The 24,047-nt window shown below is 53.3% G+C and overlaps 9 protein-coding genes across 9 annotated transcripts; 5 read left to right on the top strand and 4 right to left on the bottom strand.

Annotated features, from left to right (window-relative positions):
- Positions 1-43: 43 nt before the first annotated feature.
- On the top strand, positions 44-474 carry CAOG_05184 (hypothetical protein; the record flags this gene model as incomplete). Its single annotated transcript, XM_004346819.1, has 2 exons — positions 44-286; positions 364-474. The coding sequence occupies 2 exons, from the start codon at positions 44-46 to the stop codon at positions 472-474; spliced, it is 354 nt and encodes a 117-aa protein (XP_004346869.1).
- A 129-nt stretch (positions 475-603) lies between these two features.
- CAOG_05183 (hypothetical protein) lies at positions 604-4,148 on the bottom strand (the record flags this gene model as incomplete). The annotated part of the gene is made up of 14 exons (XM_004346818.1): positions 604-715; positions 885-1,248; positions 1,342-1,661; positions 1,785-1,908; positions 1,999-2,123; positions 2,233-2,321; positions 2,409-2,530; positions 2,625-2,814; positions 2,935-3,018; positions 3,084-3,128; positions 3,234-3,374; positions 3,486-3,592; positions 3,782-3,970; positions 4,097-4,148. 14 exons carry the CDS (start codon positions 4,146-4,148, stop codon positions 604-606), a joined length of 2,064 nt encoding a protein of 687 aa, XP_004346868.1.
- A 112-nt stretch (positions 4,149-4,260) lies between these two features.
- On the bottom strand, positions 4,261-7,281 carry CAOG_05182 (notch1-induced protein). The gene is made up of 13 exons (XM_004346817.2): positions 7,162-7,281; positions 6,936-6,991; positions 6,710-6,773; positions 6,367-6,507; positions 6,199-6,279; positions 6,005-6,084; positions 5,855-5,924; positions 5,614-5,764; positions 5,349-5,524; positions 5,141-5,248; positions 4,911-5,058; positions 4,673-4,821; positions 4,261-4,589 (listed from the first exon to the last, which is right to left on the bottom strand). The coding sequence occupies exons 1-13, from the start codon at positions 7,258-7,260 to the stop codon at positions 4,485-4,487; spliced, it is 1,428 nt and encodes a 475-aa protein (XP_004346867.1). The 5' UTR covers positions 7,261-7,281; the 3' UTR covers positions 4,261-4,484.
- A 575-nt stretch (positions 7,282-7,856) lies between these two features.
- CAOG_05181 (tyrosine-protein kinase SRK3) lies at positions 7,857-11,070 on the bottom strand (the record flags this gene model as incomplete). The annotated part of the gene is made up of 3 exons (XM_004346816.2): positions 11,052-11,070; positions 10,004-10,386; positions 7,857-9,857 (listed from the first exon to the last, which is right to left on the bottom strand). The coding sequence occupies exons 2-3, from the start codon at positions 10,280-10,282 to the stop codon at positions 7,857-7,859; spliced, it is 2,280 nt and encodes a 759-aa protein (XP_004346866.2). The 5' UTR covers positions 10,283-10,386; positions 11,052-11,070.
- A 448-nt stretch (positions 11,071-11,518) lies between these two features.
- On the top strand, positions 11,519-14,308 carry CAOG_05180 (hypothetical protein). Its single transcript, XM_004346815.2, has 2 exons — positions 11,519-13,141; positions 13,224-14,308. Exons 1-2 carry the CDS (start codon positions 11,585-11,587, stop codon positions 14,226-14,228), a joined length of 2,562 nt encoding a protein of 853 aa, XP_004346865.1. The 5' UTR covers positions 11,519-11,584; the 3' UTR covers positions 14,229-14,308.
- A 160-nt stretch (positions 14,309-14,468) lies between these two features.
- Positions 14,469-18,170, top strand: CAOG_08867 (hypothetical protein; the record flags this gene model as incomplete). Its single annotated transcript, XM_011272220.1, has 4 exons — positions 14,469-14,708; positions 15,510-17,535; positions 17,654-17,853; positions 17,962-18,170. 4 exons carry the CDS (start codon positions 14,469-14,471, stop codon positions 17,995-17,997), a joined length of 2,502 nt encoding a protein of 833 aa, XP_011270522.1. The 3' UTR covers positions 17,998-18,170.
- Positions 18,153-19,341, top strand: CAOG_08866 (hypothetical protein). Its single transcript, XM_011272219.1, has 3 exons — positions 18,153-18,365; positions 18,501-18,996; positions 19,079-19,341. Exons 1-3 carry the CDS (start codon positions 18,225-18,227, stop codon positions 19,132-19,134), a joined length of 693 nt encoding a protein of 230 aa, XP_011270521.1. The 5' UTR covers positions 18,153-18,224; the 3' UTR covers positions 19,135-19,341.
- Positions 19,333-21,265, top strand: CAOG_08865 (hypothetical protein). Its single transcript, XM_011272218.1, has 5 exons — positions 19,333-20,285; positions 20,373-20,538; positions 20,654-20,809; positions 20,904-20,986; positions 21,104-21,265. The coding sequence occupies exons 1-5, from the start codon at positions 19,387-19,389 to the stop codon at positions 21,156-21,158; spliced, it is 1,359 nt and encodes a 452-aa protein (XP_011270520.1). The 5' UTR covers positions 19,333-19,386; the 3' UTR covers positions 21,159-21,265.
- On the bottom strand, positions 21,187-23,435 carry CAOG_05176 (diacylglycerol acyltransferase type 2A). Its single transcript, XM_004346811.2, has 7 exons — positions 23,087-23,435; positions 22,786-22,984; positions 22,508-22,576; positions 22,109-22,203; positions 21,831-21,982; positions 21,543-21,742; positions 21,187-21,455 (listed from the first exon to the last, which is right to left on the bottom strand). Exons 1-7 carry the CDS (start codon positions 23,405-23,407, stop codon positions 21,301-21,303), a joined length of 1,191 nt encoding a protein of 396 aa, XP_004346861.1. The 5' UTR covers positions 23,408-23,435; the 3' UTR covers positions 21,187-21,300.
- Positions 23,436-24,047: the final 612 nt, after the last annotated feature.

The following is a 24,047-nucleotide window of genomic DNA, read 5'->3' as shown; positions in this document are numbered from 1 at the left end:
CTCACCTTCTCTTTGGCAGATTCTCTATCAAACGTTGACTGGCATGAAGACCGATCTCACCGGCGCCCAACAGCAGCCAGTGCTGCTCCAGAGCGGGGCGGCATCGGAAGAGAAGGTCACCGCAGGCGAAGCCGGTCACGTCGATGAAGACGGCAACGACGACGATGACGACGACGATGAAGACGATGACGATGATGATGCCGACGATGATGGAAAGGAAGGCGGGAACAAAAAGGGCGCCAAGCCGATTGCTGGTTTGCCAGATCCGTCGACTGTTTCAAAGGCGGTATGTCCTGCATGATGGACTTTGGTGTTGAAGCAGCTTTGTGTCTCACTCCCCAAATTTCGCTGTTGTGTTGCCAGGAGTGGAAGAAACTCGTCAAAGAGCACAACCGCGAGCGCCGTAAAAACAAAATCCCCAAGCACGTTAAAAAGCGAAAGGAAAAGGTGTCGACCACGAAAAACAAGAAATGAGTGTGATTTTGCCTGCTTGTTTGTATGAATCGACTTGATCTTCCATCGATATTGGTATTTCAACAATCACCAAACCGTACAATCGGTAGCAAGAAGGAAGGTATTTCTACGAACACTCGCAATCATCTCTCAGCGGTGCGATTGAGCTGCACATCGCGCCACACGCAGCTGCTCGAGCTCCTTGGCACGCTGCCAGCAGGCTGGGGTGAGCTGAGGTTGCCCGTAACTCAAGCTCAGAAGACTGGGAGCCCGCAACAAACAAACGAACGAGCAAACAAACAAACAAACAAACAAACAAACAAACAAAAAAAAAAACACAAAATAGAAAAAAAAACCACGTCAGAGGCACTGTTGGGAACGCAACAAACATTGCGCGTGTCCAACCAAGTCAAACAAACAGGACAACATACCGTGAAACGACTAGCAGCTGGGAGAAAGTCTCTTGGGTCACTGTACGGTCGGCGCGACGCATGGCCACAAAGTCATTCTGCACTTCACTCTCGAGCTGCTCGAACGAATAGTCGAAATCGCGAGCCATTGTCAGATAGAGGCGAAGTCGCTCCAATGTGGCGGCATCCATCTGCGCAAGCACATCCACGACGCCAGAGGTGACTGGTTCCAGCGGGACGTGGCAGTCGGCCGGGAACATGGACTTTCCAGACGACGTGATGAGGACCTGCAAGTCGGTATTGAAGGTGATGTTGTGATACTCAAAGTCGTATTCAAGAGATTGCCACTGCAGCAAGTTGCTGATTGTGTTGCAATTTTCCGTTCCTGCACGCGAAAACAAAAGCCGGCGATTCTCGATTAGATCGGCACGAAGCAGAGAGTGCCAAAAGGAAGACAAATAAAACAAAGCATACGCACCTCGCGGTTCGAGCTGTGCAGGTTGGAGAGATGTCTCATCAACCAACAAATGGGTGTGGTGAGGAAGTTGGAAGACGCCGCTTTCAAGTTTGCCCAGCGTGTGGTTCTTGAACGGACGAAAGCGCAGCGTGTTCAGGTTGTTCACTGTCAAAGGCAAGAGAAGAGAGTTTGGCACCAGCGCACCCACGGTACGCGCAAGCGCATTGACAAGGCCGTTCGCCGAAGAGGCAATGGATGGCATTCCGCTTTCAGCCAGATCCGGAATGTTGCTAATGTTCAAGGAGAGTTTTCCACACGCCATCAACTGGCGGCGAACATAGCTGGAGATCGAACAGCCAATTCACAACCGAGGAGGTCAAAATACCCCAAAAGTCAGCAAAACGAACAAACGTTGTTGTCTCCAACGAGCTCAAGCTAAGGGTATGCCTTTGGAGCGCACTCACACATTCGACAGCAAGTGAAGAAGCAGGTACTCGGCAGCTAGCTGATCTCCAAGCAGGATGTTGGCAAAGACATCAACGGCATGCGAGCGCAGCATTTGCGCTTGAGCTGCGATGGCGAGGCGCTCTGATGACAAAGACACCCGCGGTCAGCGCCAACTTTGCTGTCTCCACCACCGCATGATGAGAGGAGGTTCCATCAAGCAGAATAACGTACCTCCAGCAAACACGGCTGATTGTGCATGGGGGACCAACGGATTGGTGGATTTTGGCATGGTGAAGGTGATGCAGTGGATTCGAGGCACAAGGGAAGACGGACGAAACTCCTCATGCTCAAACACGCTGAAGCGCAAACGTCACGAGTCACACGCAAAACCGGGTTAGACACTAGATATCATAAAAAAGCAGGAACCCCCCCGCCCCAAACTGGCCACGAGGAAGTGCAACTTACGGCTCTTCAAAGTGATCTTGTTCAAAAGTCAAAATCCCAACCACATCGAGCACAGATGCCACCTTCACGTCGTCATAGCCATGGTAAATCTGCTCACAAGATTGGATAGTTGCCCAGCGCATGAGTCGACGACTTGCTCCACAACAAACCGAGGATTGGAAGCAATGCAGCCATACCTTGATGTGGCACACAGGCCCCGCTTGCTGATACGGCACGGGGAAACAAGTGCTCAACGCGTCAGCAACGGAGAGGGGTGTGTTTGCCTGTTGGCTAGTGACACGATCCAGTTGAGCACGATCTGGGAAATTGACAAGGTCAAGAATGACAGAATTGGCGTGAATGCCTTGCAGGAAGTGACACGGCCGAACTTCTCAAGAAATCGAGCTACTGACCAGCGACCGATTGCACACGTTTGGCGACGGAGGGCGGGACAATGTTGGAGGTTGGAAGCATCAAGGACGGCTCAGCTGGCTCGTCATCCTCTTCATAGCCACGCTTTGAGCGCACCGACGGAGTGGCTGCTGGCGTGGCGACGGGATCAGAAGAAACGGCGCCATGATAAAGAGCAAGCGCTTGGTGATGCTGAGGTTACAACCGCGATTCGACAAGTTGAGGAACCAAAAAAAAAAAAAAAAAAAAAAGATGAAGAAGAAGAAGAAGAAGAAAAAAAGTCCCCACGCAAAATCCCTTCTTGCGGCTCACCTCTTGAACCCAAGGAGCTTCGCCTGGAATGGGGATACCGACAAAAGTTTGCCGGGAGATTAAGGACTCCGACCCATGATCGCACTGGAAACGCAAGAACAGTTCAAATGAGCATGTCCTGCCATTGATAGATTACCACATGTACTCACCTCGTCAATGGATTCGTGGTCACGATAGAGCCCAGACAAGATACGCTGACCATGGGAGCAGCAGGCTGGTGAGTTGGTGCTGGTCGAGCAACGGTTGATGCTTTTCTTTGTGTAAGGGGGGGGGGAAAAAAAAAGGCTGTCGACGCTTACAGTCTGTTGGGCAGCGTCGGTGACGGAAAAGGCAGCGACTCCCATAGAAAGCTCATCTGCAGTGTCTTGAATCATGCATCTGAAGCGAACGAGCGTATTTGGCTTCAACAATGAAACTGGTGTGTTGTTCACCAGCGGGATCTGAAATGATCAGAGCAGTCCAGCCAATGAGCCACGATGGGGAATGTCCAGTATCACTGCAGCCACATTGAACACAATACTCCTGCACATATAGAAGATGGAGGCGCTTACACGGTGATAGTTGGACGGATCGTTGAGCAACTCGAGGTAATGACGTTCGATCGCCTGAGCGTAAGCGAGACTCGTATCGGCCATTTCTGCAGGGCGTGCAAATGCATCTGTCATGCCACATCCAATGTCCATCATGTTGAGTTTGTGTACAGTCCGTCTGCGCTGATCACGGACATGTGCTTTGGTAGCATTGCAACTCGCCCACCACTTCAGTCACAACCAACCCCTGCTGTGCTGTCCCCCCCCCCGCGCGCACCCCTGCTCCGCTCCCCCTTGCTGTCGTTATTTAATCTTACCAGCGGATGAAGCGGCCGCATTGCCATTGGCAGCAGCGTCGTCGTTTGCGACCATGGCTGCGATCGCCGCGCCATGCGAGCCGCCGCGACCAAACATGGATGCATAGGCGCCACCGTGCTGCTGCAGGACGGCAGCTGCGCGCTGCTGCTCTGCAATCTGCTCTTGGAAGGCGTTGGCAAAGTTGGCGTCTATTGCGTGGAGCGCAACATTTGGCAGGTGAGTTTGTTCACATCCACGATCGAGCTCAGCCAAGATGAGTATCACAGCGATGGATCAATGCGAGAAGCAATGGAGCTATTGGCTTGGCGACAAACCGAGGATTTGCTGGGCGACGAGCAGCGGCTGAGCGAGCCACAGTTCTTGCATTTGCGAAGTTTGACAGGAAGCGAACAAGTTGGACTGGTTGGTGCTGGATTCATCATCCGACTGAACTCGAACTTTCATTGTATTATCAAGCATATTCTAGCAAGCGCTTGTATGGAGATGGAGTTGGCAATGCACGAGGGCGAGAATCGAGGCAAAAGAGTCGCTTTGTATGTGGATCTAGTGTATTGTAATCGTGAAGGGCTGCGTTCAAGCTCTCAAGAACTGCATCTCTCATGCTCAGAGATACACAAAATGGCGGGAGCAAGTGTGTGGAGTGGAACCAAGAAAAAAAACCCCGATACAAACACTGTGCGCTGAGACACTCGACCAGGAGCGCTACTTGACCCAAAAGGCATGCCCAGAAAGATAAGGCTGCCATTCAGTGGCAACAGATGCAACCATGTGCGCGACCTCTTCGGGGAGCAAGCAGGTTGCGGGGTCCTTTTGGTTTTTGTTCACGCCAGAAAGTTTCACAATCGGATTAGCCACCTCAGGTCGTACTCAACTTGACGCACAGTGCTCACCTCATCTGGATAGAGCGCTCGGCGTAGCTCGGTCGCGGTTCGTCGCGGCACAACCGTGTACGCGAAAATGTTGTGTGGCTTGCCTTCCAGTGCCAGCGTTTCAGTCAAGCACTGGATGCCCGCTTTGGTAGCCGAATACGCACCCTCGCCTAGTGGTCCACAAAGCAACAACAGAGTCAAGACACGTACACAGCACTGCAAGGCGGCTTGATCTCTGCCTTTGTGTTGATGTTTTTACCAACGCGCCCGCCGCTCACAGAACTTGAGCCAATGTTAATAATGACGCCTCCGCGAGCAGCATGCTTCATAGCAGACATTGCAGCTCGAGACGAATAGAACGTCGAGCTCAGATTGCCATGCAGCAGCTCAAACCAGGCCTCATCGCTCTGTGAAAACCCCCCCCCCCAAAGATATTCGATGAGGACTCGGCACACCGAGTGAACAAATGAGTTGCCATCATCTCGGTACCATGTTGTCAATCTCGACCCGTGCAGCCACTCCGGCGTTGTTCACAAGCACGTCAACGTGACCCCACTTCTCGATCACGGTCTGGAACACCCGATGTACTTCTTCGGGCTGGTGCCAAGCAAAAAACAAAAAACAAAACAATCAAAGGCACAGTCAGGTCGTAACGGTCCATGCAGGACATGGCCAAAGGTTCGATGGGCTTCCGCACCTTTGAGACATCTGCAACAATGGCCAGACCCTTGATGCGCTCAGCCACGGCCAACAGAGGCTGCTCATGACGTGCAACCACTGCGACGCGCATGCCTCTGTTGCTGAGCGCCACAGCAATCGCTTCGCCAATTCCACGGCTGGCGCCCGTAACAATTGCAACGTTGCGAAGGCGCTCTAAGTACCCAACAAGCACGCGGGTGGGTTACATGCCAGGCTTCCACCAGGGTTGCCCAATGTTTCCAGCCGACCCATTCGACACGTACCTTTGATCATTTGCTCGGCCGCGTAGATGTCGGGTTTGTGGGTCACTTTCCAGAGCATAGGCGTTCCTTCAATCAACTTTGCACGGGTTCCAGCGTACTGCTGCGCAAGATGCAGACACTCGGTACCAAACTCGAAATCATGCGAAGTGCACTGGAAAAAAAAAAAGTTGTGAGTCGAACGGATCGCGCACCTCCAAAACAACAACAACAGCAGACTGTGAGCAGACTGTGAGGGCTCCACCTTCGCGTATGCCTCGGCCATCACGGTGAATTTGAATGCTTGGGGTGTTTGGCTTGCGCGGTACTTGTTGCTGCATGGAGTGAGAGAGCATGCCAATTCGTGAGCAACACATCGCTGAGCAGGAACGAGTCCACTGCAGATTGTACGCACCGATCCAATGAATGGTCGAGAAACCCATCAGGCGTGGCCATGATCACGGTAGACACCAAGGGAAGAATGGTACCTGCCGCCTGCAAAACGAAAAAAAAAAAAAAAAAAAGCAAAGAAAAACAGGAGGCCAAGGAGCCACAGCGTCAGATCAAAAAACTCGACCGTGCAAACCCCCTTCAATGAATGCAACGTACGCCATGGTCTTGAGCAGCTTGAGCCACTTGGCGAAGGGTATCTTCGTCCACAAAAGGTCTCACCATGTCGTGAACAATAACCTGAGTTGTTGGTGGTGTTTGTTTTTTTGGAGTGATCAGAGCAATGCTGCAGGAATCCGTTGAAATTTGAAGCTGGCGTTCTCATACCACATCTGGCGGTGATGACGTGCTCGACTGTACGCTGCCCAATGTCGGCAGAAGCGCTTTGATGCCACTGTAAATGGAACTGTGGCGAAACTCGGCACCCAGCACAATGTGCGTTTTCTTGAAGCCCCAGTGTTGGACATCCTGTCAGAGTTTTGGCCGCACCCAGTCAGTAGGGCGGCAGGATGTGTGTCGCCATCGAATGTACATCACGTCAGCAGTGCCAAGAGCGACGAAAGCGAGCCCAACGATCAATGCCAGACCGAAGACGCAGCGAACGCCTGCATTATTCATTTTTTTTTTTTTTCCCTTTTCGCTGACGCTTGATGAATTTGACAGGACTGACCTGCTTCAGCGACTCGAGATGATCCGGCGCCACGGGTACGACGATACTCTCGAGCCACGGAACGCTGTACGAACGCAGCCGCCGACGCGAGTGAGCAAAGCGCAAGGTACGCACGAGCGACGAGGTTGGATGGCGCAGAGACGAGATGAGATGAGATGGGAAGGCGCGAGTTTGAGCTTCTCCTCCCCGGTGCCGTTCAGCAAAACAAGCGACAAACCAAGCATACCTCTCAAACACTTCCAAGGTGTAAAACAAGAGCGGCTTTCCATTGATGGGCCAGAACTACCAAAGCAGAAAAGGAGGGCATACCAAATTCGACGTCAAATTCATTTTCACGCCCCTCCCTTTGAAGCAGCCGGAAAGTCGAACGGCTGCGCTCTCCAGCAAAGCAACAACCATCCCGAGCAAATGTGCAATCACTGCCATGTGGGTTGCAGAGCTAGAACGCAGACCTGTTTGGGCGTCGCAGTGCCGACACGCGTCCCAGAGCCGCCAGCAGGCAACACTGCAGCGACACGAAATCCGAGCGACGATGGCAAAACAGCGTCCATAGCAATAGAAAAAAAAAGGAATGACTAGATTGTATTCAACAAACAAACAAAACAAACAAACAATGTCATGAGGTACAGGGCAACGAAATATTGCACTTCAACTACAGTGTGGATGAACAAAGTCAAATTGAAAGCGGAAAGCAGAGGCAGATTGTGTTCACACTAGCGGACCCATTTCGCGCACGGGCGTCCCATCCTGAAGCGATGTCAGCACCTTGACGAGCTGAGAAAAGCTCGGTCGGAACTCCGGTGTCATGTTCCAGCAACTCATCATCATGTTGTAGAGCTCGAGCATGCAGTGCTCCGGCTGGGGCAGTCGACCACCAGCTTCCACATGAGCCAGGGTATCCCGACCGCTCAACTTGCCGTAAGGCATTTCTCCGTAACAGCAGCATTCCCCTGCAACCAAACACCGCGATGAGTGACATACAAGCGCTAACTTTAGCAGAAGACTGCGATACTTACAGGCTGTCACACCAAAGGACCAAACATCGGACATGGACGAGAACTTTCGGAAAGTCATTGTCTCTGGCGCCATCCACTACAATACAAGTGGATTCAACGGAATTAATACATGTATCAAACTCGCAACCCTTTCAAAGGAGCCATTGACCCACCTTCACAGGAAGTTTGCCACGCGTTTCCATGCGGTAGTAATCATTCTCGTCGGCCAGCTCGCGAGAAAGTCCGAAATCGGCAATCTTGACCACCATGCCTTGGCCCACGAGGCAGTTGCGCGCAGCGAGATCGCGATGCACAAAGTGGAGCGTGCCCAGATACTCCATGCCGAGTGCAATCTGACGAATCGCATTGATTTGCTCGTTCTCAGACCACTTGAATGACTGTTTTTTGGACTTTTGCAGCAGTGAACGCAAATCGCCGTACTGCACAAACTCGAGCAGAACGAGATGGGGCTCTGACTCGACCAAAGCCGCAAGAAGGCGCACGACATTCGGATGCACAAACGGTGCCATCAGTTTCGCCTCGCTTTCAAAGTCCTTGCGGGATTTCTCGTCTGCATCAGACTTGAGCGACTTGACTGCAACCTGCACGGTTTCGGGCGCTGCAGGTCCAAGCAAGGTTCGCGCTCGTTCGGGCAAGACGCTGAACGGCACTTGGCCCAGTGCCACATCGCCAAAGTTTCCGCTGGCAAGATGCTTCACAATGGTCAAGCCTTCACGAACGCGACGAGAATTGCTGCCAGCAACATACGCGCTTGCATAATCATATACCACCTCCGGAGAGGTCGTTGAGATGGCTTGGTACAACGGCTCTGGCTGCTTTTGACCTGCCGTGGCATAAGCGGCAATGTCCTCCTCTCTATGAGCTCGCGTCGAATGGGGCATGGAGGAGCCTGTCAGTTCCGAAGCCTCGTGATAGATGGGATTGGCAGAGTCCGTCGGTTCTGGCGTCGGATGGGCCAGAGGAGATGTTGTCATTTCAATAGCCTCCTGATAGACGGGGCTGGCAGAGTCCTTTACAGAGTTCTTCGGTCGCGCAGTTGAGCGTCGTTGCAATCGACGGCGTCGCAGCACGATCAAGACCGCTGCAATTATCGCAACAACGGCAACAGAAGCAACAGCAGCAGCGACGGCAGCTGCTGAAGATGAAGCTTGGGTGTCGCTGCTGTGTTGCACAATGGAGGATGCAACGGATGCAGCAGATGCCGATGCGGTTGATACAAGAGAAGCCATCAGCACCGAGGTATCAGAACTAACAGACGCAGAAACTGCCGAGGTAGTGGATGCATCTGAAGCAACAGAAGTGGGCGATTGTGAGGCAATCGACGATGATGATGCAGTAACGGAAGCAATGGACACCTCGACGCTCTCGGTGGTGCTAAACGAGGTGGCACCGCTCGGAACGGGGACTGTTGGGCTGAAGTTGGTGATGGGGGTGCACGTTGGGTTTGTGCCAGCAGACCAGGATCCGGATGCTTGTGTGTTGCTGTTGCAAGTGAACGAGGAAGATCCAGCAAAGGTATAGCCAACGTTGTTGCAAGAGAAGGAGCAGACGGAGTTCAAGGCGAAAATGTTTGTGCAGGACATTTGGCCGTTCGTCGGGGCTGCCTTGGCAGTGCAGTAATTATTGTTGACGACACAGACGCCAGGGTTGCCTGAAGACCACATCTGTGACGAGAGGCACGTCGTCGAGGCTGCCGTGCCAGCGCTCAGTGTGTAGCCACTGTGGCAGGAGGTTGAACAAACGCCATTGATGGTGTTGGCACAGCTTCTCGTGCCACCGCCAACAGCCGTACCGGGAATGGTGCACCAGTTGGGGGTCGCGGTGCAAGGCCAGTTCGGGCCAGAGTAACCAGTGGCACAGGTGCTACAGCCACCTGTGGAGTTGCACGAGTTGCAATTGCCAGAGTTTGTCGTACAGTAGGTGTCGCACGTGCTGCCATAGTAGTCGGTGCTGCAGGTGAACTGTACGTTGATGAAGACGTTGTTAACCATCCAAAAGCCGCTCATAGTGACGTCCGCTGCTGCCGCGCCTGCGGTGACTGGAACGTTGTACGTAACCGCACCGTAGTCGTCATCACCACCTTCCAAAGGCGAATCCCTCTCGATCAAATCAATGCTAAAAGTGATCGATCCCTGTGCCCGACGCCCACGAGTGTTCAACAAGAGCAAGCACAATGTCAGCAATCATCAAATACCAGGAGAGATATCACCGCACCAAAACCCAATTCCACTACATCACGCTTCCACCGCATTCGAAAAGCAAACGATGGGGGACTTACCGTGAATGTGGGGAAATACGTTGCGTTAAAAGCATAATTCCAGCGAGGCGAATTATTGTTGGATATCTCGCCGAGACCAATTTTTTGGGTGGTGGTACCAGCACTTGTGGTGTATGCGAAGATGGATTCAACTTCAAAATCACAGCTCGACATAGTTTCACATTCAGGGCCATCACCGTTCACCCCATAGAATTTCAGTCTGAGCGTTCCAGGCCCGGCGCGAGCAATGCCAGCCAGTAGCACCAGCGAAATCAATGTACAGGCCACTCGCTTCAGCATGGTTGCTAGCGAGGGAGCAGAGGCACAAGCAGAACAAAACAAAAACAGCAAAGCAATGAAACCGAGCTTGGTGAGGCTTTGCCCGAAGGACGATGGTCTAGAATCTCGGTGAGCGAGACAGAACGACACATCCGTAAGAACGAAAAGAGCCAAACTCGTCGTCAGCAAAGAGGGGAGGAAGGGGGACCGGGTAACGGAAAACAGGGAACAGACTGCGCTTCCTAGCAACCACGACGGGCCATCTGCTGTGACCGAATGGCAGCATCATGAGGCATCGTCGACAGGCAGTGCAATGGGTCTCACTCAACGTGTATCCATGACGCAGCCACCAGCACGGCCGCAAACGGGCCGAGACAAGCCCGCCATGTTCCGCTGCTGAAATGAGAGCAACAGTAGAGCAAAAGCACCTTGATTGGCTTTGGTCTCCTTGCAGTGCGCCTCCCACCTCAGTTGTCTCTCGCACTCTCGGACTGTAGAAATGCGAGAGGAGAAGACCGTTCTGGGAACGAAGAGAGAGAAAGAGAGAGCGAGGAGGAGGAGTGCCGAGGGTCAAGGCCAGCTGCTCATAAACAAAGCGACCGCTCGCCCGCTCGCGCGTCCGCCCGTTCGCTTCCACCCCCCCCCCAAGGGAGCACCCCCGCGGCAGCAGTTGGCAATTCCCCAGCAGCAAAATCGCAGTGCAGTCCCGGCAAGACAAGTCGCCAATCGGAAGCGGAAGAGGAAGAGGAAGAGGAAGAGGAAGAGGGAAAGGCGGCTGCATGAGACTTACCGCAAAGAATTAAAAAAAAAACTACAAAAAAAGGATTGCTGTTCTGAGAAAAAAAAAAGCCAAAATTGTCGTTCCGTTCGCCTTTCACTTCCGGACTCGATGCCTTTCACGACGCATCCCTGCGTTTGAATTCGAACAGTGCGGTGTTAATTTTATTTATTTATTCACTTTGTTTGTTTCGGCAAAAAAGTGCACAACACGTCGTTTCTCGGCTGGTCTTCTGAGCATTGAATCAGCAGCAATCTGTTTTTCTGGCCGATGCTCGACCTCTGGAACAAAGGATTGCATGTGATAGAATATGCTGTAATATGATTACTTTGGTACGCACAGGATGGTGCGATGAATAGAACTTTGTTTTTTGTTGTGCTCCGTTTCAATCTCAATCTCAACCTCAAATCTCAACCTCAACCTCAATCTCCATCTCAAAACTCCATCTCAAGACTCCATCTCGGTCTCAGTCTCAGTTTCTATAAACCAACACCAGAGAGACCCAAACCCCCCTCCCTCTCATCACTCTCAGATTTTTGGGAGAGATGAGTGGCCCCCCGCGGTTTGTCCGGTCGCTCAATGCGATCGCGCGCGTGCTTCCCGCACTCGCCCCGCTGCTCATCCGCTTCCAGAAGCGTGTCTACCGTGGCCTCGGCGCGCTCGACCGCTACCGTGCCGAGATTGTGCAGTTCTACACGCCGACAGGTGGCCGAGCGCCGCAGCTCATCATCCCAGCCGACGCCGTCCCACTCCGCCGCGCCCTGCTGACGTACGCGTGCCTGTACCCTGCCGAGGCTCGCGGGGTGCTGCGCGACGCCCGTGTGCTGTGGCGCGACGTCGCCACGCTATGCTTTCTTGGCCGACTCGAGTCGCCCCTCACACGAGGCGACGCTGCCTACTTTGCGCTGCGAAGCGTTCGCGATCGTCACACGGGCAGCGGACACGTCCTGTATGCCAAGATCGGGCGGCTGCTGGCGGATCGGCCGCGCGAGCTCTACTTTGACAACGCCGAGCGCGCGCTGCTCCAGGCCCAGACCAAGATGGCCGTGCGTGCGGCGCTCCAGGCCATCGGAGTCCATGGTCCGCCACTCAAGATGCTCGTGGACGCCTCACATCGGCTGACGGCATCGCCCAAGCGAGTGCAAGACCACTTGCTCCAAATTCGCGGCCCGAACGATCCGCTCGTGCTGGCGGATATCGCCTTGTTGCGTGATTGGGTCAAAGTGCTGTGCGATGCGGCAACAGCCATGCAGACAGAGGGTTTGTGGGCCGAGTATGTCTCGGCGACCGCACAGCTGCGCGATTGGTTGTATGAGCAGCACCCGTCGCACTCTTACCGCGAGTTCCATCTGGTCTTTGCTCACGTCGAGCTCGCTATGGTACGGCATGTACTTGAGCAATTGAACAAGCCGCGCTTGACACCGGCCAGCGCCTCAAAAACCGCGCGCGACGATTCGCCTTCACCCAATTCGAAGCCGTTGAATTCGTTGAGTTTGCACCAGCGATGGGAATTGTTCGAGACTGCCACGGAACACATCCTCACTCAAGCTTTTCCAGCTGCTGCTTCGATGATTGCTCCACGCCTCGATCGGCCACGTCACTTGCGGCGGTTTGTGTATGAGATTGACGAGATTCCCGCGGACGAGCTTCCCGCTTGGCGCTCTGCCACCATGCTTGGCCTGATTTTCACCTGCCCTTACACTGTCTTCCTCGGCATTCTGGACCTCGGAGATGTCAGCTTTAGCATGGTCAATCCGAGCCTGTCCGTTTCGCAGACTGTCTCGGCTGCCGTTCTCGAAAAGGCGGCTGCCGCTCAATCCGCCGCTGCCAGCGCAGTCAGCACGGCCAAAAGCTCTGTTGCAGCCATCAAGCGTACAACCGAGACTGGAGCAGCGTCCGAGCCACTGTCTGATGCAACCAGCGACTCGACACCTGCCGTTGTAGCGAATGCTGTCGGTTCGTTGCAAAACATTATTTCAAGCAACGAGCAAGCAAGGAAGCTTGCCAGTGGGGTCTTTGACGCCTCCGAACGTGTTTCTGCGACGGCAGCGGATGCTGCGCGCCAGTTGACGGAAATTGGTGCCAAATCTGCCATGAGCTTGGTGAGTTTCCTGGTTTGGGTTGTTGGTGTCAGTTCAGTTCAGTCATCTAGTTCAGGCTTTGCTCACCACACCCCCTCCGTAGATCTTTGACAAGATTAAAACCGGAGCACGCCATGGGTTGCGCGACTTTTTGTGGGGCTACAAGCAGGGCCTCTACCAAATCCAGTCCGCGGATTTGATGCGCACGCTGCGTGACGGCGCTGGTAAGACGCTTGCGTTTGTCGACAGCGCCAAGACATACACTGTCGACTTGGCTGAAAGGTATCAGGTCAAGGCGCGCGCAATGCAGGCGTTGGACGCTGCTCGGGACCGCGTCGAGAAATTGACGTCCGAGCCCGACCCGCCACCTCCTCCGCCAACCTTTGACGAGCTGCGAACCAGTGTCTTGAGTGACTTGTCGATATTCTACTCGCGCTGGCAAGCGTCGACGGCAGAGCTACGTGCTGCGCGCGTGGAGACGGACGCTGCACCGCGGAAACAACGATTGCGCGAGCGGATTGTGCCAACCAACGAGGAAATTCTCGAAGATCACAGCATGCTGGCTTATCACACTCAGCTCGTGGAATCTGTGCTTGCCGGGCGCTTCGACCCCGCCGGGACGCTGCTTGACGACGAGCTTTTGGTCCATTCGCTTTTGGGCAACGTGCGCACGTGCGGATATTTGCCTCGGGCCTGTGTTCCCAAAATATCCTTGTTGCAGCTGGCGTCTAGCTCGTCTGCCCGGCGACAGGCGCGTGAGACAGCCCAAAGTACCAGTCTTCCCGCGCTCCAGGACGTGCTCGTCAAGGCGGCTCTTGGGCAGGACTATTTCGACCGCGAGGCTCCGCCAGCCAACGTGTTTGACGACATTCAGGACAAGCTATCCGCGATCGCGTCCACCAGCGTTGACGCGGCTCAGAGAAAGCTGGCCAGCGCCGCACAAACGGCCAAAACGCACACCGAATCCGCCGCCAAAGCTGCGACCGCAGCTGCAGAGTCCATGGGAGCCAGTCGAGAGCGGCTGGAAGCGGCTGTTCAAGGAGCGAAAGCGCGTGCAAGCAGCCTGGCGGACGAGCTCAAGTCTGAAGCGACCAAAGAGGTCCACTGACGCTCCACGCCCCTTAATGAGTTTTCAATCCTAATAGTGCAGTAGTATAAGCTAGCAATAACAATCTATTTATTCTGAGCGAGTGAGTTTGTCCCTTGGCTGAGTGTTTTTCGTTCATCCCGGTCTCTCTCCCTCGCCTTCCCAATGTACTTTTCTTTTTGTTTCGCTTGTTCCAAAATGCATTACTTTATTTTCATCAGTCTCTAATGTTGCAGTCTTTTTTTTTTTTTTTTTTTTTGTATGACAGACGCAGGTGCTGCTGCTGCTGCTGCTGCTGTGGCTTCAGGAGGCCGGCAGTTTGCGCCGCTCCGACTCGCCTGGGAAGCGGCCTTCAAGAAGCACAACCGCGTCTGCACCGAGCTTGCGGGCTTGCTGAACAGCCAGTCGATCAAGGAGTATCCAGGATGGACCATCGGCGAGATTCACGACGCACTCAAGCAGCTCATCCTGGACATACTGCACCTGTCGTTGCTGCAGCAGGTGAACAAACAGCATCACAAAGTGGCTGAACTTGAGGAGGCAGGGGGAGAAGAGGGTCGGTGTGGGTGACTGGTTTGTGTCGCTGCATCAAACTCGACCATCACGGTGGAGAGCCGAGTTGGGGATGGAGACGCGTAAGGGGGGAAGAGGAAGGGGAAGGGGAAGGGGAAACAACGGCGGATGACTGGCGGGTTTTAGTGAGACGCCGTTGGTATGATTGCTCGGTTTAACTAAACTAACACTCACTGATCTGTTTCTGCCTTCCTTGACTTTCCTTGCCTGTTTCGATTTTCCTACCGTTTGGTTCTCTCTCGGTCATCGCCTGCTCAATGCTCAACTGGGCCCCCTGCTTGCAACTGCTGGATGGATGCTCGATCGAATGACAAAATCGCGCTTGTTTATGGCGATCCCCCGACCTTGGTTTACCCTCCGATTCTTGGTCATTGCTTGATGCCCAACGGGTTACGCTTCGACTACCAATCACTCCCTCTCGGCGGGATTGTGCTCAACTTGATGATTGCCATTGTCTGTGGCAACTCGTCCAGCCGGCACAAGAGTCTGACCATGTCAGAATTGCAACTCACATGGTAGCTCAAATTCAACCTCACCTGCACACGCTGATTCTTCTGGCGCTGAAAAAAACCAAAGCGCAAGGCTTTGCAGAGCCATTGTACATGCCGCAGGACTTGCGACTCGTTGTGCAGAGTATTAAAGCACGACAGCAGAAGCTGGAGGAACAGCGACAGCAACAACAGCAACAACAACCACCACCCACCACAACAACCACTACTACCGCAACAGCAACAGCAGTTGGCGCAGCATCAAGCGGCGCAGCAGCAACAACAGCAACAACAACAACAACAACAGCTCCAAAAGCAGCAACTTGTGCAGCAACAGCAGCCACAACCACCTCAGCTGCAACCACCTCAGCTACAACAACAGCAGCTACAGCAACAACAGTTACAACTCCAAAAGCAACAACAGCAGCTGCAACAGCAACAACAACAGCTGCAACAGCAACAGCTCCAAAAGCAGCAGCAGCAACAACAACAGCAGCAACAACAACAACAACAACAAAAACAGCAACAACAATTGGCTCAGCAACAACAGCAACAACAACAACAACAACAACAACAACAACAACAACAGCAACAGCAACAATTGGCCCAACAACAACAACAACGTGCTCAGCCAACGCAACAGCAAATACAACAGCAACAGCAACAGCAACAGCAACAGCAACAACAACAACAACAGCAACAACAACAACAGCAGCTGCTGGTCAAGCTCCAACCATTCCCAAGTACAAAATCGGCTGCAGAGAGTGGGAATGCAGTAGTGACTCAGCCTCAGCAGCAACCACCGCAACAACACCCACAAAACTTGCCGCAACCACAACAGCCAGTTGCCGCTGCGGCTGCGGTGCCGCAAACAGCAGAAGGCAAGCCCGTAGACCCTGCCCAACAAGCTCCGTCTCAGCCAGCGCGTCCAACAACTGTTTTGGACGAAAAACGAATCATCCTTGAGCGCATGCGAAAAAAGTTTCAACACCGCCTCGCCGATGTCATCAAGGCCACGTCCACGTCCACGGTTGCCACAAAGCTGCCGAGATTGCAACAGATCATCATGTCAGACCCAAGTGAAGTCAAAATGGGAATGGAGGCTCTGTATAAAATCGAAAAGCACTTGGAGCAGCACTTTGCACACCAGATTGCTTCGGAAACGGCATCCAGTAGCACGGACAAAGCTACAGGTTTGACGGCGCCACGGCCAGCAGTCCCATCAACCACGCCAGCAGCGGCAAGCACGATACCAACTCTCACCTCCGCCCTTGCTGCCACTGCTACTGCCACAGGCGGAGCTGCCGTGTCGAACGCGCGCCCAGCCGCACTTTCAACAGTCTCCGCTGCTTCTGTCCCAGTCGCTCCGGCTGGCCCCGTTGCTCGGCCTGCCGCCAAGCCGGGATTTGCCAATCTCCACGAAATTGTGGAACAGCTCACCAAAGCCCCGACCTCTCTCCTTCAGTCCATGCGTTCGTCACTGTCCACTCCACTACGACAAGTCTATGCTCCTCCGTGGTCGTGGCGCGATGAATTTTCGTTTACCACCACATCGGGGAGCTCGAGTCAAGAGGCATCGCCGGCGAGCATGCTTGCACCAGGCGTGGCGCCAGCGACCCCCTCAAACGCGTCCGATTCTGTCATGGTGAAGCTGGAGTCCGACACGGGCGACATCTCCCTGGAGAAACAAAACGACGACCTGTCGGATTCAACGGCAATGTCTCGTCCGAAACGCCGTGCGGATGAGATGGAAGAGAGTGACCAAGCTCTGATGGGTGTTTTGTCATCCGTCACACCACCATCATTTTCGCCGCAACAAGTGCCGCGGACGTCGGATGATCCACTGTCCTTTGTTTGGTTTGGCCAGTACCGCAACGCCGGCCAAGCGTCTCGATTCGGGCGTGTTCTATCCTCCTTGTCGCTCTGGCGCTCGCGCATGTCTGTCCGATCTGCGTCCCCAGCGACCCTTTTGGACGTTCGGTCTCCGTTCCACGACCATCACCATCAACTTCATCATCAACAGCATCATTCAGCCCAAAACATTATGCCGCACACCAACCGCGCTGCCAAGGTACTTGAATTGCTGACAGCCACGTCCGAGACAGCACTTTTGGCCGATGTACTGTCCATGCCGTTTCCAACGCTTGATCAGGTGTGCGACGAGTCTGGCCTGCTCGATCTTCTTCCAGAGTCGTGCTTTTCTCTCGTTCTCGATGCTGGCATGTCTGACCCAAGCACCGGGCTTGTCGTTCTTTGGTGCTGCACAAGTATGGGTTTTAGCATGTTTGGGGGTTGGGCGTGCTTGACATTTTTCCCCCGTTTTGCCGCACTCACTGTGAGCTGGTGTCATTGTTGCTCGCCGCTGACCTCTGGTCGTCCGCTTAGAATCAGAATCAGTCTTGCCTCAAGTGCGGCCGTTTACCATTTGTTTTCATGCCGGCTACCCACGTATTTCACCCGTCGTTGAGTTTGATGAAGCGCAGTTTGGGTTGTCGAGTTTTCTGCAGTACTTCCGTTCGCGCGCGGAACAAGTGCTCACAAGTCCCTCCCGCCCGTCGACCCTGACGGATGTCCTTGTGCATCTGGTGAGCAGCGGGCCCGAGATTGTCATTTTTGTTCGTTGCCATTCGCCTTGCGAGAAAACCCAAACTAACAATTCTGATTTTTGTCGTGTTTCGCTTGTCCTTGTTCAGGAGATTGTGTTGCGCGATCTTTCGGTGACTTGCTGAAGCACCACGCTTTGCCGTCTTGTTTCTTGTACCTTTTATATATTTGTACTGTACTGTACCATACACCTTGATACACTAACGTCGGTTGTGATGAAAGAGAATTCTTGAGATTGTTGTCTTTGATTCCTGTATCTTGTCTCAGTATTCTAGTTTCGCATACATTGTCCTATCCACCAGTCTAGTCTAGTCTGTTTTCTCTCCCATTCACTGAGACCACATACAGTACTATGGGAGGAGTGTTTGGCAAAGCGTCTTCTGCTTCCACATCGTCCAATGGCGCAAAGCAGCAGTCGCGCATCACACCACACGACCGCGCTGTTCTCGATCTGAAGAAGCAGCGCGACAATCTCAAAATCTACATTCACAAGGTACAAGCGTGATAGCGTGTGAACGTGTCGTAGTAGTAGCAGGAGCGCAACGCAGCGTCATCAACGCCGACAACCAACGGAGCGAAACTGACCCCCCCCAACTAACTTGGTTATCGCTTGGCCCAAAACTCACAGATCGAAGCTGTTCTGAAGCGCGAGCACGAGTTGGCGCGGACGGCCGTGCGCGAAGGGAACAAGAAGAAGGCGCTGCTGCTGCTCAAGCGGAAGCGCTTCCAAGAGACGCTGATTGAGCGCGCCGAGGGGCAAATCCAGAATGTCGAGGAGCTCACTGCGAGCATTGAGTTTGCGGTGGTGGAGCAGCAGGTGCTGGCGGGCATCAAGGCAGGCACCGAGACGCTCACCGAGCTCAACAACCAGATGAAGCTCGAGGACGTCGAGCGCCTCATGGACGATACGCAGGAGGCTATTGCGTACCAGAACGAAATTAGTGAAATGCTGGGAACGTCCTTGTCGGAGGTCGACGAGGCCGCGGTGCTGGCAGAATTGGAAGAGCTGGAGGTGGCGAGCTCAGCCATTCAGACGGCTCCAGACGTACCGACGCATGCATTGCCAGCGGACAGTGCTGCAAGTGATGCTGTCCAAGAAGCAGAAGAAGCAGGGCAGCCAGCAGGTGAGATGGACGGTGTGCTCAATTCGAAAACTGGCGATTTTGCGTTGAAGGGTTTTCTAACTTGCTGAGTTTCAAGGACCAGAATCTGCCAAAGCAAAAGGGAAGAAACCTGCCACGCAAGCACAGCTCGCAATGTAGAAAAGCAGCTTTTGGGTGAGGGTTTGCATCCTTGGCAGGTCCTCGGGTCGGGTTTGGCCATTCGGCGGGATTTGATCTTCCTTCCTTGTGCCACGGTTCTCTCCCCGTTGATTTGCCATTCATGAGTCGCGTATAGTGCACCTGTCGCGTAAAGTGTTGGGTCGATATTCTAGCTATTCTCCTTTCCAGTCCATATTTTCTGAGCCAAAATCTGTCCAAATCGCTGAGAAATTTGGAACGAACTTCAGACATATGGTTGGTCGAACGCTTGTTGCTGCGTCGAGCATTCTGCGCAGCTTGACGACGTTGCATGCCGCAATGCGCAGCAGCTCGGCTGGTCGGTCGAGTCTGGCGGGACATGCTGCAGCAGAGATCCAATTGTACAGTCGAGCCAGTGACCTGGGAACGACGATTCCCCTGGCGAGGTCGACTCTGGCGATCCACGGCGCGTCAGCATGCTCATTGTCGAGCACAGTGCCAGCGAGACAGGCCTCGTCCGTGGTTGCGTTCGCGCGGAAGCAGAGCCGCGCGAGTCCGTCGGCGTCATCGAGCCAAGCGGAAGCCGCTGCTCGCAGGGATTGGAGCCAGGCGTCGTCCAACCCACCGCAAGTGACGATGCGTCGGGCATACGGAAGCCATGCCCATCAGCATGCGACAGGGTCAAGCGGCGGCGCAGGACTGGCGTACAGCGACGAGGACGCGTTGGCGCAGGAATCGAGTTCACTCAACCTGCCACCACGAGATTCTCATCAGCGGACTCGAGCTGGATCGAGACATGCATCATGGAGTAGTTTGGTCGACCCAATGCATGCTGATCGCCACGAGTCAACTCTGGACTTGGACCGGAATTCCACGCACGCAACGTTCAACTCGTTGAATCCACATTCACGGCCTGATATGCTGTTTCGTCAGATTTGGAACGAGTTGCTTGTGATTGAGCAGCAGGAGCAGCAGAAACTGCAGCAACAAGAGCAGCAGCAGCAGGATCAGGACACAGAGTCACTGAAGACCGAGACCAAGACCAACAACGTCTCGACAAACCGTGTCCCGTTCCTCCCTGGCATTGTCTCGCTGGCCACTGTTGTTGCATTTGCTCAAGACAGCGGTGGTCATGGCTCAGATCTCAGCGAACTTGCCAAAATTATCGCAAAGTAAGCATGTTCTTGAGAGTAAGATTGCCCCATTCATTCGTTTTTCCAACCCTTCACCACATCGGTTTTGATTCTTCGCTTGATCAGACGACAAGCAGACCACATGTCCAAGCTACAAGCTGTTCGCGACCAGCTGTGCCATGATCTGCCTCGGATATTTACGCATGGACTTGCGTTCGAAATGTACACTGCTGATGTGTTGTTTCGCGACGACATCATGGGCCTCCAGGTTGATGGATTGACATCTCTGAAGGTTGGTTTCGAGAGCATTCATTCGTGACTAATTCGTGATTTTTGCATTGTGCTCCTCGAACGCCAATCTCACCGTTCTGTTTGGGTCATTGTTCCTGCCTTTTGCTTTTCCGCAGATCTTGTACAAAGCCTCCAAGAGCGTGGCGCACATTCTTTTTTACGATCTCGAACTCGATATCATAAAAGCGACCATCAATTTGGCCGAAGGCACGGTTCGATTGCGAGTCCATATTGAAGGTGTCGTTCGAGCTGATCTTCGTTCGGACGCTCAGGCAAGTGTGTTGTGAAAAGCGAGGTTGACTTTACATTGGACGATGGATGAAAGCCGGATCTACGTGACTCACTTTCACTCGTTTTGTCGGACAGCCTCTTCTGGATGCGATGGCGACCTTCCATGTGAACGACCGCGGATTGGTGCACTTTGTGGAGATTTCGCAAGTTACCCGCAGGTACCGACACACACTACCATTGTTCTCTGATGCTTGCTGGCCATGTGGAGGAACTGAAGAGGAGAGATTGAAGTGGACTTTTTCTCACGACCGATTTTTTTAATTCGCCGACTATAGTGACGACGATGAGAAGGAGCTCTGCCCGCCGTACGTGCTACCAGGCTGCGCATGATCAACAGCAGTATTGCCAAAGCAGCTGAAGCCAACCATCACTAAAGTTTATGCAATACAAGAAAAAACAAAACAAAAACAAAGACGACCAATCACCCACTCAATCACATCTACACAGACTGGTTGGTCTAAATGCAACCTATTTATGCCACTAGCCGGAGATTGACTTTCGGGTCGGAATACTCGTCCTTGTACTGGTCGTACAGGTCCTTCAGAGCGGCCACATAACGAGCGTGGATCTCGTCAACGTCCTTCTCTGTCGGTGAGAGAATGTGCGGCACTTCGATTGGTGTTCCAACTGCACACAAGTTTGTTCAAGCGTGCAATGAGAATATGGAGGCTTGGAGCAAGAAAAACAAAAACCAAGCACAACTTTGCTACTTACCGACAGTCACGATGGGGCGGCGGTGCGGCAGCAGACCAAAAGTGTAGTTGAACACACCGCGGCCAATGACAAAGGGTAGGGTGAAGCCCAGCGCCTCCTTGATGAAATTCTGGAATCGGCGCACACGAGAGCCTGGGGGATTGGCGGCTTGCGAGTAGACATCGTTTTCGCCAAAGCTAAACACAGGGACAAGGCATGCACTGGGGTGACAGACGGTTTTGAAATGATCGAGTACAAGTGAGTGTGCGCGGCGGTTTGCAGAGATATGCAACGGAGAATCGTGCTCACTTGTTGATGATGGCTTCGCGCACAAAGCCTTTGCGGTTGGCCAGGGTGAGATCAGCCACACCAGGACGCGCGTCCAATGCTTCTGCAGCGCCGCCAACCACAATCAAGCAGGACGAGCCGGGACCCTTTGACAGAATGTTGCGAATCGAAGTCTGAGCAACAAGAACCAAAAACCCGAAACAAAAAAAAGTGAGTCATGAACGTTGTTTCAAGCGCCTCCCGCCTCCTCCTCAATCGGATGTGCAATGACATCGAAAACCAAGTGCTTGACAGCACACCTTGCCAACGTCAGCAAAGTTGAGCGCCATCAGGTAGTCGCGGTAGAACGGAATCTTAAAGTTGACGCCCAGAGTCAGAACGCGCGTGTCGATTCCTACAAGAACAAAACGAGATCTTCAAGTGAGCATTCGTGCTTCATGTGCGTGGGTGTTGTTCCAATGTCATTGAAGCAGGAGCGAGTCGCACGTGCAAAAATGGCGAGTTGGAGCGGTCATCATTCGGAAATCACGTTTGAAAAAATCACGCAGAGCGACAGTCGACCGAAATGGGCCACCCCGAACCCCAACCCCAGAAAGTGACCACTGCATCTCAATGAGTTCCGCTTTCATCGCATGTGAAGTGTGGCAGAGCGTGGCTGTGACGGCAGTCGAATGAACAGAGACAGGAAGCACACTCACCTGGGAAGAGCTTGGACACGTTGCTCGCCTCAGTGCCAAAGTTGATGCACGCGCCCAGTCCAATGATACCTGAGCAAACACAGCAACAACAAGAACAACAAAATGAGGAAACGCACACAAAGCACAGACGGAGAGTCAGAAAGTAGGTTGGTAAGTAAAAAAACAAAAAACGATGCGAAATTATCCGTCGGAGATGAGCATTCTGCTGTCGGAGATTGCAAAAACAACCAACCCCACGACCACTATGACTACGACGACGACAACAACTCGAGACTGACCATGGGGATGGTAGCCAAAGATGTAGTTCTTCTGGGGGTTGAGCTCGGCGGTCTTGATGAGGCGCGCTGGGAAGTACGCGCGCAGGAACCCGAACGGGAATCTGGCCGAGCGGAGCCACTGCGACTTGCGCCCGACGCCATTCTTGGCCGTGCGATGGTCGACGAGATGCATCCACAAGAGGTACGGCACGATGATTGGCTGTAGAGCGAGATGGCAAGAAGGGGAAAGCAGCAAAGTCAGTGAGTCAGTGATGGGTTGTGTGGTGGGGATTGAATTGGCTGCGCTCGAACTCCCTCTCACCCAGAAGACAGGCACGGTGAGCATGAGCAGCGCTGCGAGGATGCAAATCAGCTGCTGCGACAGGAAGATCATGACGGCGAGCGTCTCGAGGCGGCGCGACAGTGGCACGTTCAGTGGAGCAAACTCAATCCTGCGCTGCTGCTGCTGCTGGGTGGATGCTGCTGAGGCTGCTGATGCGCCATGCGATGCTGATGTTGTTGTTGATGTCGTTGTTGTTGTTGATGTTGTTGTTGAAGGTGTAACGAGCGCGTCAGTGCTGCCGTTGCTCTGCTTGGTCTTGCGATTTGACTTTGCTTCGTGCTGCTGATCCGTTCCCGTCATCACAAAACCAACGCAAGAGAACTGAGTGAATAAAGAGACTGAATGAAAGAAGAAATACCATCATCAAATCACTCACTTGAATGTATGGTCGCGGTTGCATCAACCCAAAATTGATTGTTTCGAGTCGTTCAAGTGAACGATTTGCTTTGCTCAATCGTCTGCCAAGCTCAAGTCAAGTCAAGTCAGTCCAGCATCAAAATCTCCACTTCAATTGCGTTATTATTGGATTCTCAGATTTGAACCAATTGTTTTTGGATGTTGATCAACAACGCAAGCAGGAGTGTGCTGACCTCGAATGCTTTGGCGGAGTGTGACGTCCAAACAGCATCAACCAGCATCAACAGCCTGATCAAACAGCTTGTGCCTTGGGGCATGGTGGGGCATGGCTGCTGCTGCTGCGGATGTTGGAGTGACAAATAGAATCGTCTGCAAAGTTGCTCAGTGCAGCAGCAGCGATCAGAGACTGGTGAGCAGGGTCGAAATCGCTCAGAGAATCCACTCACTCTTTGTGATTGTTGTGTTCAGGTTTGCCATGTCGCTGTCTTACGAGGCGATGACGCCAGAACAGCGGAAGTTGTATGAGAAAGTCAAGAATGCGAGTGGCGAGCTCGAGTAAGAGAGCAAAGACAAAATCAAACAG

Source organism: Capsaspora owczarzaki (genome assembly GCF_000151315.2).
Source record: "Capsaspora owczarzaki ATCC 30864 unplaced genomic scaffold supercont2.8, whole genome shotgun sequence".
Classification (NCBI taxonomy): domain Eukaryota; class Filasterea; order Ministeriida; family Capsasporidae; genus Capsaspora; species Capsaspora owczarzaki.
This window is presented reverse-complemented; position numbering and strand designations above follow the sequence as displayed.

Bases quoted from the DNA above. Each gene is read 5' to 3' on its own strand.
- CAOG_05176 (XM_004346811.2), bottom strand. From the start codon at position 23,407: ATGACGGGAACGGATCAGCAGCACGAAGCAAAGTCAAATCGCAAGACC. The intron at 22,985-23,086 runs GTGAGAGGGAGT...CTCGCTCTACAG, and splicing joins TCACCGTGCCTGTCTTCTGG to CCAATCATCGTGCCGTACCT. The intron at 22,577-22,785 runs GTCAGTCTCGAG...GTGTTTGCTCAG, and splicing joins CTTTGGCTACCATCCCCATG to GTATCATTGGACTGGGCGCG.
- CAOG_08866 (XM_011272219.1), top strand. From the start codon at position 18,225: ATGGGAGGAGTGTTTGGCAAAGCGTCTTCTGCTTCCACATCGTCCAAT. The intron at 18,366-18,500 runs GTACAAGCGTGA...CAAAACTCACAG, and splicing joins TCAAAATCTACATTCACAAG to ATCGAAGCTGTTCTGAAGCG. The intron at 18,997-19,078 runs GTGAGATGGACG...TTCAAGGACCAG, and splicing joins AGAAGCAGGGCAGCCAGCAG to AATCTGCCAAAGCAAAAGGG.
- CAOG_05180 (XM_004346815.2), top strand. From the start codon at position 11,585: ATGAGTGGCCCCCCGCGGTTTGTCCGGTCGCTCAATGCGATCGCGCGC. The intron at 13,142-13,223 runs GTGAGTTTCCTG...CCCCCTCCGTAG, and splicing joins CCAAATCTGCCATGAGCTTG to ATCTTTGACAAGATTAAAAC.
- CAOG_05182 (XM_004346817.2), bottom strand. From the start codon at position 7,260: ATGGACGCTGTTTTGCCATCGTCGCTCGGATTTCGTGTCGCTGCAGTG. The intron at 6,774-6,935 runs GTATGCTTGGTT...GCGTTCGTACAG, and splicing joins ACCTTGGAAGTGTTTGAGAG to CGTTCCGTGGCTCGAGAGTA. The intron at 5,765-5,854 runs GTGGAGCCCTCA...TTTTTTTTCCAG, and splicing joins TGGCCGAGGCATACGCGAAG to TGCACTTCGCATGATTTCGA.
- CAOG_08865 (XM_011272218.1), top strand. From the start codon at position 19,387: ATGGTTGGTCGAACGCTTGTTGCTGCGTCGAGCATTCTGCGCAGCTTG. The intron at 20,286-20,372 runs GTAAGCATGTTC...TCGCTTGATCAG, and splicing joins CTTGCCAAAATTATCGCAAA to ACGACAAGCAGACCACATGT. The intron at 20,539-20,653 runs GTTGGTTTCGAG...GCTTTTCCGCAG, and splicing joins ATGGATTGACATCTCTGAAG to ATCTTGTACAAAGCCTCCAA.